At 36.5% G+C, this 18,825-nt stretch overlaps 1 protein-coding gene across 6 annotated transcripts in view; it reads right to left on the bottom strand.

Annotated features, from left to right (window-relative positions):
* LOC131427067 (neo-calmodulin) overlaps nt 1–18,825 on the bottom strand; it is a 60,815-nt gene continuing 41,990 nt past the window's right edge. For 3 of the 6 annotated variants that reach the window (XM_058589972.1, XM_058589973.1, XM_058589974.1), the window contains exons 2-5: nt 17,735–18,065; nt 1,209–1,737; nt 919–1,122; nt 1–856 (exon numbers count right to left, since the gene is read on the bottom strand). In XM_058589972.1, the coding sequence (XP_058445955.1) occupies nt 699–856; nt 919–1,122; nt 1,209–1,737; nt 17,735–17,737 (894 nt within the window). In that variant the 5' untranslated portion in view covers nt 17,738–18,065 and the 3' untranslated portion in view covers nt 1–698. The remainder of the gene's footprint in view (nt 857–918; nt 1,123–1,208; nt 1,738–17,734; nt 18,066–18,825) is intronic. The other 3 variants (XM_058589976.1, XM_058589975.1, XM_058589977.1) reach the window with 3 other exon arrangements.

Genomic DNA, 18,825 nt, shown 5'->3' with positions numbered 1-18,825 from the left:
TCACAATAATAGATTAGAGTTTATTACTTAACATGATTAGTGAAAGATTGTACATCGGCACATTGTCACGTAACAAATTTCGAATATATTTAGCATAGAGTGTAAAAATTGTTGTTTTTCTGCTCGTTTTTTTTTCGCATGTCATGAATAACCATTTGTGTATCCCCAGTCACATACATGTTGCGAGAAGAGTTACATGTTACTAGTATTGCAGGATGTTAATAAAAATACACGTGACGGCACATTATTCTTTAAAAACGGTTAAAAATTGAAATATCGATTAATTAAAAGATTTCAAATTACAACATTAATAATTTTAAATGTATCTCTATTCTATAAGTTTAATGTTTGTATCTTTAAGTACGGCTATCATAACTGTTAGACGTTTGTGTTTTATTAGTTCAAAGTATTGCATTGTTTTTTAATGCTTTATGATGTGTCTGATATGTGTGTATATACGTACTTTAAGCTAGTTTTGATTATTTTTGATTATCTATTTATTTGAAAAAGTTTTAGTGCGATTCCTTTACTCTTATTCCATACAGTAGAAATACATTTGTGAATAAGCGAAACATTTGTCCAAGGTATCTGTTTATGCATATCGTTCCAAACACGGGTCAAATGTATTTTATTATCCTCTTCTAGGAACGTGTGATGCAATTCGTTGATCATCAAGTGACGCTTAGCCGTGTAAAAATTTAAGCATTCACATCACAAGAAAGCGATCTCAAGGACATAACTTCCTCTTCGTCGTCATTTTCCTGCGAGTCCTCTGGCTCGCCTAGGGCATGCACAAACTCATAGAAATCTATACGTCCGTCACCGTCAACGTCCACCTCTTTGATCATGTCTTCGACTGCAATGAAATACAGAGATACATTTTTGGGTACGAATAAATCAAAGCCAATCATCACTAACTTTCTTCTTCGTCTAGATCTTCTCCTAAACACTGTAGGACCGCTCGTAGATCCGATGCCGTGATATAGCCTCGATTGTGTTTATCGAAAACGCGGAATGCATCACGTAGCTCACGTTCCTCTTGGTCAGCCGAGGCCTCCGCCACCGTGTCAGTCATGTTTGACATAATGTCGACAAACTCTTCGAAACTAACGTTGCCATCGCCTGGAAATGGGACACGTAAATTAAAAATGTTCGCCAAGGTAACACTGAAACAACCAACGGAACTGGTCTACAATGTTGCATCTTACCATCAACATCGATTTCTAATAGCATTTCTTGCAGCTCCTCTACCCGAGCAAACTGTCCCAATGATCGCATAACAGTTCCCAGCTCTTCTTTCGTGATCGAGCCATTATTGTCCTTATCGAAGAGTCGAAATGCCTCCCGGAACTCCTTCATCTGATTCTTCGAGATGAATCTACGATTCAGGCTGTAGTTGAAATTGCTGGAGGTAATAGATTCGGATGTTTGAGATCTCCGCGCCTTAGGTTGGCCGGTAGTATGGCATCCGTCGGCGAAAACACTTCCATCCAAGCTGGAACAGTCGCTCATAGGTTGCTGAACGAAGCCTGGTCGTTGCTCCGATTGACTGCTACCCTGGTGTGGTTTAGCGTGCATGCTTCGACAAATAGCAGCGGAACTGGAACTGTGATCTGCTGGTGTTGTATCTTGCGTATTGGTCGGATAGCTGGAGTTGTCACTCTGGTTGTTCTGGTTCGATTCCTGATCTCTCGGTTGATGCTGTGCTGCAGTTTCTGGATCGTTGGTGTGTTTTGTCTGTGGGCAGGTTATAAAATGCATCACTATTTGTTCTAAATTCAGTTGAAATTTATAGGCAAAGTTTGAAATATTTTCTGGAACCTTTTACTCTACATAGCGCAAATGCCATGTAAACTATAAATGATTGAGCTTGAGCTTGTGCAACAAACTAGGGAATCGTGCTTCAAGTCAACAGTTAGTTCCAGCACCGGCTAGATCCGAATTGAGATCGACCCCAGTTAACTCATCTGGAATTTGATTCGGAATTCAGCACGATTTCCAAATAGACTCCGATTCGGACGCAACAACCGATTCTGAACCGATCTGTGTCGAAATCGGGATGAGGGATGATAAACCATCTGCTAAAACATGTTGAGGTGAATACAGTGTGGATTTATTTACTCTAGGAACAACAATGAGCTCCCTACTACACTGGGTGAGAAACGATAGAATATCGTTGAATTTTAGTCGACCATACACAGATTCAACTATTTATTGAGAACCAAAAACCCGGATACGTAGTTGCGTTAATGCAGAAAAATTCGCAAATGAAATAATCGATATTAAAATCCTATATACTGCTATTTTTATAGCCGTTAGAACCACCCATTAGTGAAAAAGCTACAGACGAAATCACGTAAAAAGAAACCTCATAACTAAAATTGGATCAGTTTGGATTCTATCACCACTGCGAGCAGATGTATTTTGTGTCGTTTGCAAAGCTAGTTTCGCTTTCGGCAAGAGCGATACGTCACAGCTGCCAGTCATTTGCATTGGTGAAAAAACAACGGTCTAGAGCATTACACAAAATCAGCCGTTCTAATGGCTCTAAAAGTTTTCTAAAGAACTATTAGGATTTGTTGTTCGCAAATCGAAGGTAAACATAGGTTTTTATAGCCGTTAGGACCGCCCGTTGGTGAAAAAGCTACAAACGAAATCACGTAAAAAGAAACCTCTCAACAAAAATTGGATCAGTTTGGATTCTATGAAATAATCGACATTAAAATTCTGTATGCGGCTATTTTTTTATAGCCATTAGAACCGCCCATTAGTGAAAAATCTACAAACGAAATCACGTAGAAAGAAACCTCTTAACTAAAATTGGACAGTTTTTAATTCTATCACCACTGCGAGCAGATGAATTTTGTGTCGTTTGCAAAGCTAGTTTCGCTTCCGACAAGAGCGATTACGTCACAGTTGTCAGTTGTTTGTATTGGTAAAAAACAACGTAAAGTAGACAACGGTGGAGAGCATCACACAAAATCAGCCGTTCTAATGACTCTAAAAGTTTTCTAAAGAACTTTTATGATTCTTCTTCGGGAAATATTCACAGTTTAGTGCAAATCTAGAACTATTTGATTTGATTTGTGCACTTTTCGCTGTGTGAAATCGAGATCAAGTGAAGCCTTCTTTGTTTTTGCGAAAAATGTGGAAAAGGGGAATGCTTGCATAATTCATACAATTGATCAACTAATTGATATTCGGAAATGTTAAGGAACATGTCAGTGTTTTCGTATTCACGACATCCAGTTATGTCTCTGACATTACCCACCCGCCTTTTTACACCAGGTATATAAACCTCAATACTCCAAATCAATGGATGGTGTTCCGCAAGGTTCACATCTAGGCCTCTTCTTTTTATCAACATTTCTTTCTTACTCAAACATCTAAAAATACTTAGCTCTAATCTAAAACACTTGTATCAAAAAATACTTGTATAATGTATAATGTTGATGTATTCAAACATGAAATTAATGTATTCAATATTTGGTGCAACAGAAGCAAAGCTCACCGAGTGCCATTATCTCTGGAATTCCAAAACTGCATGGATTTTTCAAAGGTCATTGTACGTCAACAAATCTTTTGGCATTCATTACATTCACATTGGAAGATATGGACAATGGAAACTATATACAGGGTCCGGCACTCGAAGTGTAACCAACTTCAGACCGCTCGCGCAGCTGACGCACGGGCATCAGCTCTCTAGAAATGTGCTAAATGACAGTTCGGAGTTGTGTTGTTTACAAGCGCAAGAAAGCATTTTGTCAAAAGTGAACGCGAAAAAAAAATCCTGACTTGAGAGAGCGAAGGAGTTGCTTCGTTTGGCCGAAAGCGGTCAATTTCCGAACATTGTATTTTCTGACGAGAAAATTTTTCCAATTGAGCAATTCGTAAACTCTCAAAACGATAGGGTTTACTTGACCGACCGTTCATACGAGAATTTGAGTCATCGATTGGCCACCAGGAGGCAGCACCCGCAACAGATAATGGTTTGGGCCGCTGTAACCGCAGATGGGCGCTCTCCAATCGTTTTCATCGAGCCTGGCGTCAAGGTAAATGCGACATATTATCGGGAAAATATTCTGGAGGTTGCTTTGAAGCCGTGGGCAGACAAACATTTCGGTGGGAGACCATGGACGTTTCAGCAGGACTCGGCACCGTCTCACAAAGCTTGAGTGAACCAAGAATGGCTGAAAAACAACGTTCCGAACTTCATCACGTCCACACAATGGCTCTCGAATTCACCAGATGCGAATCCAATGGATTATTAGGTTTTTTATCGTGACGACACAAATGAACAAGTATTCATCCTTGACAGATCAGCGGTACTGTTTACAAACAAGCTTAAACAAAAATCGAAGAGCGCATCTAAAACAATCATCTTTACACTTTGCAACTAGTCACTTTTATTTATTAAATATCAAAAACGAATCGTATTCAATCGTGAACAAATGTTTTAAAACTTTATTTAGGTGATACGGACCGTAAATGGTCTGATTCAATTTGTCAATAAACAAACAAAAGAAATTTCTGTTTACAAACAGTACTGCTGGACTGTCAAAATGTGTTCATCCGATTGAGGTTAGCAGTGACGGTAAAAAACCTAATTCTTTTGGGCCATTTTGGAGAGCAAAGTCCGAACTAAAAGATACACCAGTCTCGAGGCGCTGAAAAAAGTTATTGTCCGCGAGTGGGCCTAAATACCTGCAGGTCACATTCGGCAACTTGCGATTCGTTTTTTGACCGTCTCAAGGCCATAGTCAAGGCAAAAGGTGGTCATATCGAGCAAAAGTGAATTGATTCTGAATTTTGTATTATTTTTACACATTTTGTACTTTGAATTAAGTAAAAGTAATTTTCCAAACTGAATTTATGGCCTTTTTAATTGGTTACACTTCGAGTGCCGGACCCTGTAGAAACCCTATACACATTGACATGAAATTATAACTATTCAAAGTTAATAAATACGGCATTGAACGAAAACTTTTGGATCGGCTTGAATCATTTCTTACGTAACAAATTGTACTCTATCAAACACAAATGCAAATGAGATTAATTTGTTTTCATCGGGAAATGCCGTAATTAAACATAATTCAGACGATTAATCAACTTTGGCCACCAGGTATATAAACCTTTTTTTTTCACCAGGTATATAAACCTCAATACACCAAATCAATGAATGTCACTTCAGGTGTTCCCCAAGGTTCACATTTTGGCCCACTTCTTTTTATCTTTATAGACGACATGAAGTTCTTTATGGAAATAAGAAATGCAGAAGATGCTAAAATATTCCAACATGAAATTAACGTATTCAATATTTGGTGCAACAAAAGCTTACTCCAACTAAATATTAAGAAATGTGGTTCAATATTGTTTAGTAGAAAACTCACAACTTCTTTTATTGACATATATTTAGAAAAGTAATCAGAAGAGAATGTGAAATTATAAGAGACTTATGAGTAACATTAGATTCAAAACTTACTTTACTGGAAAAATATAATACAATTGTCAATAAAATAAATAGTATGTTAGACTTCATTAAAACAGACCCCATCAGCTTGGAGCGAAATCAATCTTCAGCTCAGCAACGGCATCACAATTAACATATTATGTAAAATGTATGGGTCGGCGCGTGCATGTATTGGTAGGTCGTACCGACCAACAATTGAGATCGTTGGCAAAGATCTTTCCTCTCCGAATTTTTGTACCGTATAAGTGCGCTCTCATTGAGCAAAATATCGGAGAGGAAATATCTTTTCCAACGATCTGAATTAGATTTTTTATCGTGACGTCACGAATGAACAAGCATTCATCCTTAACAGTTCAGCGGTACTGTTTACAAACAAGCTTACACAAAAACGGAAGAACACATCTTAAACAATCATCTTTACACTTTGCAACAAGTCACTTTTATTTAATAAATCTCAAAACCAAACCGTATCCAATCGTGAACAAATGTTTGAAAACTCTATTTAGGCGATATGGACCGTAAATGGTCTCATCCAATTTGTCAACAGACAAACAAAAAATAACTCTGTTTACAAACAGTACTGCTGAACTATCAAAATGTGTTCATCCGATTGAGGTTAGCAGTGACGGTAAAAAACCTAATTGTAGGTCGGTTTCGACCTACCAATACATGCACGCGTCGGGGCATGTATTGGTAGCCGAAGGGGAAAAACGAATATCGGGTCGGTCTGATCGGTCAGGATAGTCCTTTATTCGGAAAATGTGCAAGGTTGATATCTTGTTAATATGATGTCTTTGATTAAACGCTTCAGTCATAATCTTCAGGACCGTCACACAATAAAATTATTATATTCAACTTTTGTTAGCCAAATTTTAAAAAACTGCAGCCAAATATGGAACCCATGCACGTTCGTACACGAAAAACGCATCGAATCAGTCCTAAAACAATTTCTACTCTATGCGCTTCGTAGACTCAACTAGACTCAACTGAACGCATCTCAACTATTTCATCAACGACATGATTTCTCAACCATTACAGCCTGTATCATTGCTTTCACAACTAAAATTTTATGCTAAAAATTTAAAATCATGTGCTTTTACAACGAAAACTTCCAAAAATCGATCTAACCATGTCCAGGAAACAAATAAAGGAAAAATTGGAGTCAAATAGTATAAATAATGAATAGTAGATAAGAAACCGTTTTAATATTTACATGTTTGCCTTTCTCATATAGAAAGGCTATACAATCACTGTGAAAACCGACTTTTTAACCAAATGTTATATACCATTCGATATATGAAAGGTCATATAGTTTTCTAAAAATTGCTATAATATTTTATCCGGATCCGACTTCCGTTTCCGCAACTAAAGCTTGATAAGTGGAAAATTACTAATTTCATTCGAATTTTTTTATTAATTATTGTCAAAAACAGCTACAAATCCCATAAAACTGTCTGATAAATTCTTCTAGCTTACAGAACTTGTTAAACTTAATTCGGCACTACTGGTCCCCCCTTTTCCTGTTCCGGAAGCATCGAAAGTGGTGAAGAAAAACGATTTCTCAGCGATGCTTGAACCGATTTTCACAAATCTTGATTTGAATTAAAGCTCATATTATCTTTAAAGCTACTGTGAAATTTCATCCGGATCCGACTTCCGGTTCCGCAGTTACAGGGCGATGAGTGTCAAAGTTTTCAAATCGCCATATATATATATATATATATATATATATATATATATATATATATATATGACAATATGTTTAACACCGAAAGAAGAAGAAAACACAAAACGAACGATGCGTGCTTTGTTCTATTTCGTACACGCTATGAAGAAAGTATTACAGTTTCATATGGAATTCCTAAATTTGTAGTTGACACTACTTTCGGTTCCGGAACTACAGGGTAAACGCCGGGTAGAGTTTGTTAGATTAGGTCCGAATAAACTTTCCCATTTCTATTCAACAAACAGTTGTTTTTTGTGAGATGCACAGTAATATTTATGATGTTATGAGTAATATAAGAAGGGCATCATTACACCAATAGGTGGATTAAAACAGGTTTTGTCTGTAGTCTACGTTTGTTTGACGAATAAATAAATAAACAGATGAATAGATAGTTGAGTTTCAATGCAATGTCGGAGTTCCTAATCAAAATACGCTAGTAATATTTTGAGTAGGCTAGGCAGACAAATGTTGCCCAGTCGACTCAGTTTTTCTTCCTAGATAAATTCCCTATGAAAATATCATATCAGCAATGATTTTTAGAGTTCATAGGTTGATCTCCAGCCGATTTTTTTTGTTAAAAGTGAATTTCTCCATGCTAAATTCCATACAAACTTGAACCTCGGGCGCAAAAATATAGTTTCTTCGATCGAGCTAAAATTTTGTATAGTGCTTATGGGACCCAAAAGAAACAAGAAAAGTTTGGTGGAGCTGAAATCAATATTTTGTCCCGGCCTAATAAACAATTCCATAAGGGATCTTGTTTGTGTGGCCCTCGATTTTAATTATTCATTATTTTGCTAACATCAGTTAAAAAGTATCGATTTTATTTACGACTTGATTTATGCTGCGACATCAAAACCAAATCATTTCAATCATAATGCTAGGTCTCACTACATTGGGTACATTTTCTCTGGAAACAATGATTGTGTAACGCAATTGAGAACTTGCATGCTTTCACAGCTGGAACTGTTTGTCGACCCAAAAAGGGATATGTACGATCGGGGGAGCAAAAAGCTAATGCTTGTTTATGGATTGTCATGTTCAATATTAAACACTACCGTTTCAATAACATGTATAACAAAGTCAGTTGGATAGCTGTTTTCAGCGCCATGATGGAAGCTGTGATACATTACGGATAACATACTTCTCATACGCTAGTAACACATTCGTTGTTATTTTCGTTGACAAAGTTACTGTTTTGTGGTCTGAGTAATTTTCCAGTACTGATTCATTATAAATGCATATTTATTCGAGTTACCAATTGCCAATCAAAACTGAGTTCAATCTAGATAAATCATCAGAAATCAGATGTAATGGAGAAGGCACTACTTTCATCAATGATTGGGAGTAAGTGAAGTGTCGATGGATTTGAAAATTGAAGTACACGCGAGAAAGCAAAATTTTCAATTTCGTCAAATTGAGTAATTAATTAGTTTCCTAATAATATAAGACCCGTAGTTTAACGATGTGACGATGTGTTGCACGAGGTGACACTAATCAAATTTGTTGGAGGAGAGTGCCAAGTATTATTCGTCTAGAAAGGATTTTCATTCTTGGTAGAGTGGAGAAACTGACTCTCCAAATGTTTTGTGTACTTTGTTCTAGCGGTGAAGAACGTCGAGACATAAGGTTGTGTTCCTCATCGGAACGTAATGACAAAGTTTTTGATTACACACTCACCGAAACAAGCATCATCTGTTAAATGAAGTTGCTACCGTTTATGACTCATTAGCAGCAATCATTCCACGGACTAGGCGTTGAGGTTTACATACTCTGAGGGGTGCAATTAACTTAGCCTCGTCAGAGCAAATATGTAAGTTGATATAACTTAACGTGGGATAAATGTACGTATGACGGGTATCCACACAAGATGTTGGACAAAGATTTAGGTGCAAATATTTCACAAATGTTCGAAGATGTTTTTTCACGAATTGTTTAGGCAGAAATTTGATAGTTATTCTATAAGTTATGATTATATTTCACTTGTGGTACAACCCATTTCAAAATTTTGCTGATGGATAGCTGTTTTGAATTGCAATTGAACAGTAAATGAAATCATAAAGACATTTGCAGGATTGGATTTCTGCAGACGCCGTTTCAAAATTCATAATGAGGGAAAGTGTGAGTTTTTGATCGAAATATCGCGATTCTCGGCAAAGATAGAAACATGACCATGACAACCCTGTGCACAATCCTTCCCGCCTCATTTTTTAGAACATCAAAAGTATTACTTGATCCTATCAAGAAATAGTTATTTCACAGATAACAGATATATAGGCTCGAACAAAATTTTTCAAAATCCTGTGTAAATTTCGAATTTGCTATACGTTGGAAACACTACTGCCACCTACTCGACTATTCGCCGCAATCTTTCAAAACGTTTCACAATGTTCCGCAACGATAACAAAATCCTCCTGCCTGTTAAAGAAATATTCCAACTACAACAACTTTAACACTTATCACACGATTCCAGATTTCCGAGTGTTAAAAACAATTTTATTTCCATGTCACATAAATCACACGACAATTCGATCGGAATAAAACAAAAATAAACTTGTCATTTAACCCGCAGCAAAACAAAAATCCAGCGTGAAGTGAATGTTGCACCCAAAATTGTGGCTCAGTGAAAGCGGCACCCAAATCGTGGTGACACAACGTGTCGATCGTGGTGACATCTGCAAGTGTTCGCCACGCTGATTGAGCAAATTTTACACACAGTTCACATGTGAGTCTGTACATCTGTTATCTGTGGTTATTTCAAACCAATGTACAGTCGTTTTTAACCTGAACAGTATGATTAAGCTGCAGCATGATTGTTTCGAACAAATGTTGGTTGTTTCGAAAAAAAAGTCCATTATTCATCCACTTAGTGGATTGATAATGCATTTCTCTTTCATCGACACAGTCTAATTGAAACATTTTTTTTGTGTTTTTTCATTAAGATCATTTCTGACACAAATTTGAGCTCATTTTGGGCACAGATTTATGCAGGTTGATTCGGGTAGTTCAGAAAAGCATACTTAAACATGTACGCTGATGGATATAAGTATCCGCCATTTGCACGCTATAGGTTTTTTAATTACTTCGCTTAAACTATGTTTCTTATAGATATAATAATTCAAGTGTAACAGGCTCATCAAATACTGCTTCACCTGATTAGTATAGTTTTTTTTGATAAATAGACATTATTAAATTGTTACCGAATAAAATACATATCAGTTTTTCATATCAGGCGGGACATAAGTATTCGTCACAAAAATTAGATGATTGTTATTTTTAGGCCGAAAGATCTGGTAACACTGCAAATGACATTTATCATATACAAATGTTTGTTCTGAGCTGGGACAGGACCTGACAATTGTTAATCCACTTTTAGTACCAATTTCGGACCAGCTCGTGATTGGTTGAAATTGACATAGGCAAGTACAAGTTGTTGAAATCAATATTACTGCAGGGTGGTAGAAAAAGTGTTGTCAGTATCGTCGGTAACAATGTAGCTTGATATTGAATATTTTATTTTTCGGGTCATCTTTTCAAAATTATTAATTTCAATAGGATTTAAGTTCAATTTGTTTTTAAGTCCTGTCAATGCGGAAAGTATACGAGTACATTTAGCAATCACTGGATGATACAAAGAGAAAGCCTGAAATCACGAAGTGTGATATGGACGAGAATATTGATTATGTTGGTTGAGAATAGCACCCAATCTTTGGATACTTCTGTATGTTATTATTTTTCTCAAATAGAATATGTTGAATACTTTAGTTAATAAAGCTGCAAAAATTAATTACCCAAAATTGAGTGTTTTAGGAAAATTTTCTTAAGCTATTTCAACTAAACGTTTTCTTCAAAACAAACATCTGATCAAAATGAATCCAGAGCTATATTTTTGACCGATATAACATTTGTCTGTGTTTTCAAATGATAAATAATTGCATGTTATAAGGGGAGAAAGTTTTCAGGATGAATAATTATCTCTACTGGCAACAGTGATCCCGAGGCATTTATTATTTACAGCAGGGAGCAACCGGAATAAGAAGAGAAATATTTTTCTGGAAAAAGAAGCCTGTCTGGTCCTGTCCTAGGTTCTGAGTAGAATTCGCTTGTTTTCGCGTGATCTGTTTCAGTTGAAATAAAATGGGTAGAAAAGGAAAAGAAACTACGGTGGAAACGAGGAAGGTTAATCAGGCTAAGAAAATGATCTTCACAAGAGAATATCAGAATCATCCAACCAGCTTCTGGAACAAAGTGTAATTCTCTGATGAGAGTGAATTTAGTGTTCATAGATCAGAGGAAGAATTTTGCTATGGCGGAAACCGAGCACTGAACTGCAGAAGAAAAACATCCGCACAACCGTTAAACATGGGGGCTCGTTAACGATGGTATTGGGTTGTATGTCTGCATCCGGTGTTGGAGAATTGGTGTTTATCGATGGGATCATAAATAGGAGTAATATTTGAACATTTTGAAGCAAAATATGCAGAGTAGTACTGAAAATTGGGGTATAGGGAGCGCTATTTCCAATTTACAACAGGATAATGACCCTAAATACAAGGCAGAAGTTGTACGTCTTTGGCTTCTGTACAACACTCCTCATCAACTTAAAACATCCTCTCAATCGCCAGACATGAATCTAATCGAACATCTGTGGGATGTGCTTGATCGGCGTTTTCGTGAGCATCACGTTACTTCACAAAAGTGGGAAATTATTCGTGAAGAATGGCATAAAATTGAGAACTCGCGTTATAAAAAATTGGTTCACTCAATGCCAAATCGATTGAAAGCGGTAATTGCACAAGTAATCCTCCTTTTATTTATCGTGACAAATAAGTGACAAATACTTTTGTCCAGTTTAATATGAAGTTTCGGTTAATGTTTATTCAACAAAGTCTATTTCGTTTCATTTTATAATTATTTAATAAAGTGTAGTGTGAAAAACATATAGTTGTTTTCTTTGACTAATATATTGTATTGAAAAAATAACGCATTACATAGAGGAGCAACAAAAACAAAATAACATACGAATGACGAATACTTATGTCCATCAGTGTATGTCACGTATTCCGCAACATTTCTAAAACCAAGTGTATCAACAATAATACATTTCAACGTGATCATAAGTTACCCTCTGAAAAAATTATGTGGATAGAAAAAAAACTGATTTGTCATTTGGGCTGCTTTTGTTCCAAAATGGACCAGTTTCTGATTGGCTGATTTTGATGTTGCTACCCGCACTTTGTGAAAAGAAAAAAACTTTTGCAGGGTACGCGAGCAATGATGCCAAGTATTATAAAGAAAATCAGAAAACAAGTTTATTAAAATGTATAATTTTAGCTCACCAATGAAAATAACAATTTTCAGAGAATGTTTCCCTATTATCAAACTCATTTGTAATAAATGTTTATAGTGGCAGCACTGTGTAATTAAAATCAGCATCAAGCCGTTTTCTTTTTAATGAATTAAAGTGTAACCAAAAAAGATTTGTTAAATTGGTATAAACTCGAAAGTGTGTTTAGTTTTACGAGAAAAATGAACTGTTGTGTTCCACACTGTGGTCGCACTAAGCATTTCTATCCAAACTTGACTTTTTCCGGTTTCCAAAAGATCCGATAATACGTCAACAATGGATTCGATTTTGCATTCAACATGAGATATTTCGTGTTTTGTCATCAAAGCTAAATTAATTGATTTTAAGAGTTAATATATAATAAAAAATGCATTCACCAAAACATGTTTATCTCAAATTAAAAACTGAGTCTAAAAATTTAAATTAAATAAATATTCATTTCTTTGCATAAAGTTAATAAAAAATCGGAAAATATGGCTCCACTGTAGCCGATACGTTGGTATTTATTCCACAGGGCGAAAATGCCGAGAAGGATGATTCGGAAGGAAGAATAAGAAGCCAGTTGTCAGGTCTTGTCTTAGGTATTAATACCAAATAGTGTGTATATGATATTTGAAATAATCTACAAATACTTTATGCTGTTTCATTTCAGAATTTGTGCAAAACTGATGGATACTTTACAAGTAAACAAATCCGATTATTCAAAAAGTCACTCGTTCAATTTTCGATTTTTCTAACAGCTGATTTCTGGCTGTAGGATCATTAAATCTTTGCTCAGCAACCCGCTTGTGAGTAGTGATGGGCAATACGGCTCATTTCAATGAGCGGCTCTGAACCGAACGCTCTTTCGTAAGAGCCGGTTCAATTGAACGGCTCATTAGCTTTTTTTCAATAAACGTCAATGTGGAGAAGCGGTTCGAAAGAGTGAGTGTGAGAGCCACGGAAATGCATGAGCGGTATGGGCGATCTAAAATTGTGTTTCACAACTAGAGGTGTCCGTGTGCGAGGAAGCGGGATATTGAAATAAATTAGTTGAAATTCCATTTGGAAAAAATCTATTTTTCTTCTCCTATTACGACAGAATTCTTTGAAAATTCACTAGAGAATAAATGTTCCTATGTATTTTTGACAGCTTCATTAGGAAACATCATCGTTTAACCAACAAAGCAATCAAATTTGGGCGTACACAGGCACAAAGATTTTCCAAGTTGAAACGCAGATTTTAAAATGACAACTCTGCTTGAGAGCCGCGGTTCAATTTTGAAGAGCCGTGGTTCGTTCGCTCATTGCTACGAGTCGGTTCAAATGAACGGCTCGTGAGCGCTCGCCCATCACTACTTGTGAGGAATTCTGGCAACCGTCAGAAGGGTGGCTGCATTCCGGCTGCTTTAAAAAAAATATATACAAAAAACGACATAGCCAGCCGTCTGGGGGAAATCTGCCCGCCGCGTACAAGTGGAAACTGTGGCCCAGAAACTGACCCAAATTTCAGTTCAATGTTGTTGAAAACTTAACCGGCGATGCTGGAATTGAACTGCCTGGTTGCATGCATGGACGGCGGTTTGGGAAGTTTTGAAAGTTAGAATTATTAGCAATAAACGCTATTTCGAGGATGAGTGGTACAACATTCATGCAGAAAGTTTAAATTGACTGTCATTTGCATATCTTACGGGTCGCATATAAAAGTACCGGAACTTTTGTTAGATCATTCTAAAATGAAACAGAACACATATATTATTCATACTTTCCCGAATTGTAATATCCAATTAGAGCGATAAGATTAGCATGGGTAGGATAGAGCTTGCGTTGGGTTTCGCTGCCGGTATAAAGAGAAAGAAAAATTGAAACCATAAAATCCTTAAGACGTAAATGACTTCTGTGCTAGTTTTGCTACTCTACTTTAATTAGCATTTTATTGACATTAGTCAAATCAATTTAATTTTCTTCGTTATAATTTTTTTTTTTATTCAAGAATATAATGTTTAAGGCACACTGCTTAAGCTCTAAGATGCCAAGGGCTTTTACTAATTTAAAATTTACGACTAACTTAAAACTAGGGTTGTATCATTAAGTAATGTCATATTTGGGTCGCAGTGGTTGACTTTGGCAGATCCAGCCTTCATGTGGTGATCGGCCGGTGAATTGAATATTTCATGAGAGTCTTCCATATGGCGTTGGTGAATATTCATGTTGGCCGCATTCTTCGGTCCGTGTGGGTCCGCGGGAAACAGTTATAATTTAGTTACCCATTTACATAAAAATGGAGTGCATTTTAGGTAGAAGACATTGCTATAAACGTTTAATGTTATTTTAGAGTGTTTTGAAATGAAATTGCCGCTTCGTTAAGATGAACATCGGACAACTCAATTGAATTCCGATGACCCATTTCCTGTACAGGGCAAATCATATTCCAAGGTCTACTTTTTGTTTATTTAAAAGGCATTTTTATTCAGGCTCATTTGCGTACAAGTTTTACGTGGACGATTGAGCCGATTTTTAAAATAAAACATTCCCCTTTTTCTAGGGGGAGAGGAGCTTCCATTTCCCTCCTGCGAGGATTGAGGGGCACTTTGTTCGTGGCTTGTCTCGTCATCCATTGACGCATCGGTGGTTTTGTTGTTGATTTCCGTCTTCTTTTCGTTTTCCTTGTTATTCGTTATTAGTCTTGATGTCGTTGCTAGTTACTGTAGAAGCACCTTGTTGTACATTGGTTGCAGTTGCTTGTTGGTTAGATGGTGAAGGTGTTTTTGAAACAGGAGCACTGCATTCACTAGTTTCCGTTGTTTAGCGGTTGTTCTTGTTTTTGTTTGTTTTGTTTGTTTTCTCAGTTTCAGTGCAAGGTTTGTCGTAGTGTGCAGGTTGTTCACAAAACTGACATGTAACCAGTTTATTTTCATACGTAATCAGCGTTTTACATGGATGTATCCCGTCTTGATCACAAATGAGGTAAGATGGAATTGCTTTACGTAGTTGCATACGTACCACTCGTACGCCATTCCGGATACCCGGGAAAAAATCCCGCCATACTTCCCTTTCGATGGAATGAACTTCACCGTACTGCGACATACTTTCCCGAACATACCCATCGCTGGTCTGCGGAGGAAGGTCATGCACGCGTACTTTTATGGCATTGTCCACCATGTACACAGGGATTTTTAATTTAACATTGTCATGATCAACACTGTGCACCCCGTTATTAACCGAAGCAAATGCAATTGCATCTCTTTCACGTTTGAATATAATGTACACACAGTTAGACGCCTTGTTGAATTGAATCTCACTTACATCATTAACGTTTAGATGCATTCGTTCCTTAAGCAAGATTTCAATTTCGGTTGCTGCTGGTCTAAGTTTGCAGCGCTTGAAATCAATATAAACTGAATTTGGCCTTGTAGGCCAAGTTTCTGGCTTTGTTAAATCGTATTTGCCCATTTCGTGCACTCCATTGTTCACTACAATGTATTGTCTTCGTTTCTGTTGTCTCAACCGTAAACGATTTGCGACTGTGTCGGATGAGATGCGAGCACGAATTGACCAAGGTCTACTTCAAAGTGACGTTTTCATCTAATTGATTCAAGCATTACAGATATATTTTCGGTGTTTTCCTGGTGGAAAAGATTCATTTCATTTAGGTTGCATTATTTAGCTTCATACATTTAAATCACATGTTTGGATTTAAAAAAACTCCGGATTGTATGTTATTCTAACCATTGTAAGATGTTAAACGCACTTGACTTGCATTATGATAGATTGTTCAATACTAAAACTGAGAATCATAAATGAATCTGCTAAATTCAGCTAAGATAGTATATTTTTTAGAATTAAACACAGGAGCTAATTTTAATTCTTTAGTTATTTATAAACAATTCAGATACACGATTTAAGGTTCACAAAACATGTTTTTTGTTTTGTTTTGTTTTAAATAAAATCTAATACGATATTAAGACAATTGTACGATTCGGCGAAATGGTTTTTGGCGAAATGGTTTTTGGCGAAATGACTTTCGGAAAGATGGCTTTCGGCGCAATGACGTAAAGGTATGTAGCAGTCAGGTGACACGTTTCCAATATCTACATTTCGATGACTTTTTTTTAAAAAAGCCGTAAAAGCAAATGAATGTTTATTGTGATGCGGCTATGAGGATTTTCAATGATTTTCCAGTACTGACCAAAGGTCAAAAGTTTTACGTGTCGTATCATACAAAGAGTTGAGACGTCATCGTTGGAGCGGCTTAGTAATTCATAGAAGAAGAAGTAAACAAAGAGAAACTGTCACTTGCTAGAAGCGCCATATGAAACATTTACCGAGAGATATCATCTTACACACGGAGAGGCATGAGATAGGATTTTGAGAGCAGTAAGTTATCTTACCTTCATAAAATTCAGTAAATATTAAGCCAAGATCGATGTTTGAAAAATTCGAACAACGTACAAAATTCAGCATTTTTGCATAAATCTAATTCTGCTTAGTAAGTCTAGGTGGAAGTTGTTTAACCCTTTCACGACCTTAAGATGTGCAGGACGAAATATGTCAGTACAAGACAATATTTTAGCTATTGGGGGTGTAAATTAAGAGAAACCAGAAAAACATAGCAGGGTACATAATTTTCCTATAATTTCATGGGAAATATTTTTCCCTATGATTCTTAGAAATAAATAAAAGAAGAGTTGGGTTTATTATATCGTAATTTAATTTATTGCTTCAATTATCAGAATAGTGAAATAAATAGTTAGCTATGGCATTCCACGAAACGACTTCATGTACTTGTGGACGTTGCACATAACACATTTATTATGTGTTCTATTTTCTATTCGTCATTTCGCACAAACTTTTTAGTGCAATTAAGATTGATAGTTTTTTTTACTTATTCGTTCAGAAACACTTTTGTTGCCTTGAAAATAAGTTTTCTTTAACCTTCAGTGAAAAAAACATTGATTTAATAGTAATTAAAGAATCTATAACGATTTTTATAGAAGGAAAACATATTTCCCTTGAGCGTTGAGAGGTTAAAGCTATTTTCAATTATGCTAAATTTAATTATGCTAAACAAGGCTAAAAATCGGCACTTCTAGAGCTTTTATTCGTGGATTGATATGTAGTATGAAAATCTTAGTTATAATTGTAATAAATGAACCACTTAGTGCTTGTTACTAAAAGTTTAACAAAATGGTTTATGTAATCGATTACTTACCATAATCAGCTGTCGAATATCCTTGACAAATGTCGACGCAGTGAGAAAACTGTTCACCGCCGAGAAGATTTTACCTTCCAACTTGAACGATTTTATCACGATTTAAGTAGCTTCTGATGTGTACAAGCTATTATAGTGCTTGTGTCGGTCCTTTAAGATTCTGTTTCACTACTTCCTTCCGGCTTGGTTGCTTGTCAACACGGCAGTAATGAGTGCCAGTGCTCTCATCTATACCGCAGTGGAAAACGTTCTGCTGTGAAACTAGTAACCTTATCTTTCGATGGGTGGCTGCTGCTGCTTCTGTTGCTGGAAAACTATGACCGTTGTTGGACTGGCGTGGGAGGCAGGGAGTGGTTAATTCAGGAGAAGTACGGTAAAGTTTGAACTGATAAACGTGAATTGGTGATGGTACTACAATCAATCCTCCCTCGGGACATGACGCACTTCAGAAGGAAATGTTTTAATACGCGAAGTGCCGGTCTCTGAAGTGTCACTGGAACTGGCATTTCGGGGCCGGGATAGACACTGTCATGTTTTATAGTGGTTATCAATTCTCCGGAAATTTGTGTTGATACTTGGCTTCCTATCTCAGCGTGGTATTCCGGTAATTGTAGGATTATGTATTTTATAGTCATCGTAATTGTTGCTGAGTTGAGAAGTGGACCCAAAATGAGACTTTGAAAAGTGGAGGGGCGTGATTGGTTTTGATTTCCTATGACCATAAGAGGTTTCATGCGAGGAGTGACAAGGTAAGATATGAAAAGCACAGTATGATATTAGGTCATTTATATGCTTGGTTTGAATTTGATTGCTCTGGGCTAAATTCACGTGACCATTATCTTTTGTTTTTCGTTTCGTGTTAGACTTTACAGCTCAATTTCCATTGAATTTGGTTCATACTTAACAGTAATAGTTGTGTATATAAATATCACTTGAAATAAGTATTCCCTACAGTCCCATCATTGGATCTATCGAGCTGTCAAACACAACGAGACAAGCTACTAGCTACTGAACGGAAAAATTTATATTTATAAATATTTATTAATATTTATTAAGTGTGCTACTTCGAATAGATGCTAAACCAAACTGTG

Source organism: Malaya genurostris, chromosome 2 (assembly GCF_030247185.1).
Source record: "Malaya genurostris strain Urasoe2022 chromosome 2, Malgen_1.1, whole genome shotgun sequence".
In the NCBI taxonomy this organism is placed as follows: domain Eukaryota; kingdom Metazoa; phylum Arthropoda; class Insecta; order Diptera; family Culicidae; genus Malaya; species Malaya genurostris.
This window is presented reverse-complemented; position numbering and strand designations above follow the sequence as displayed.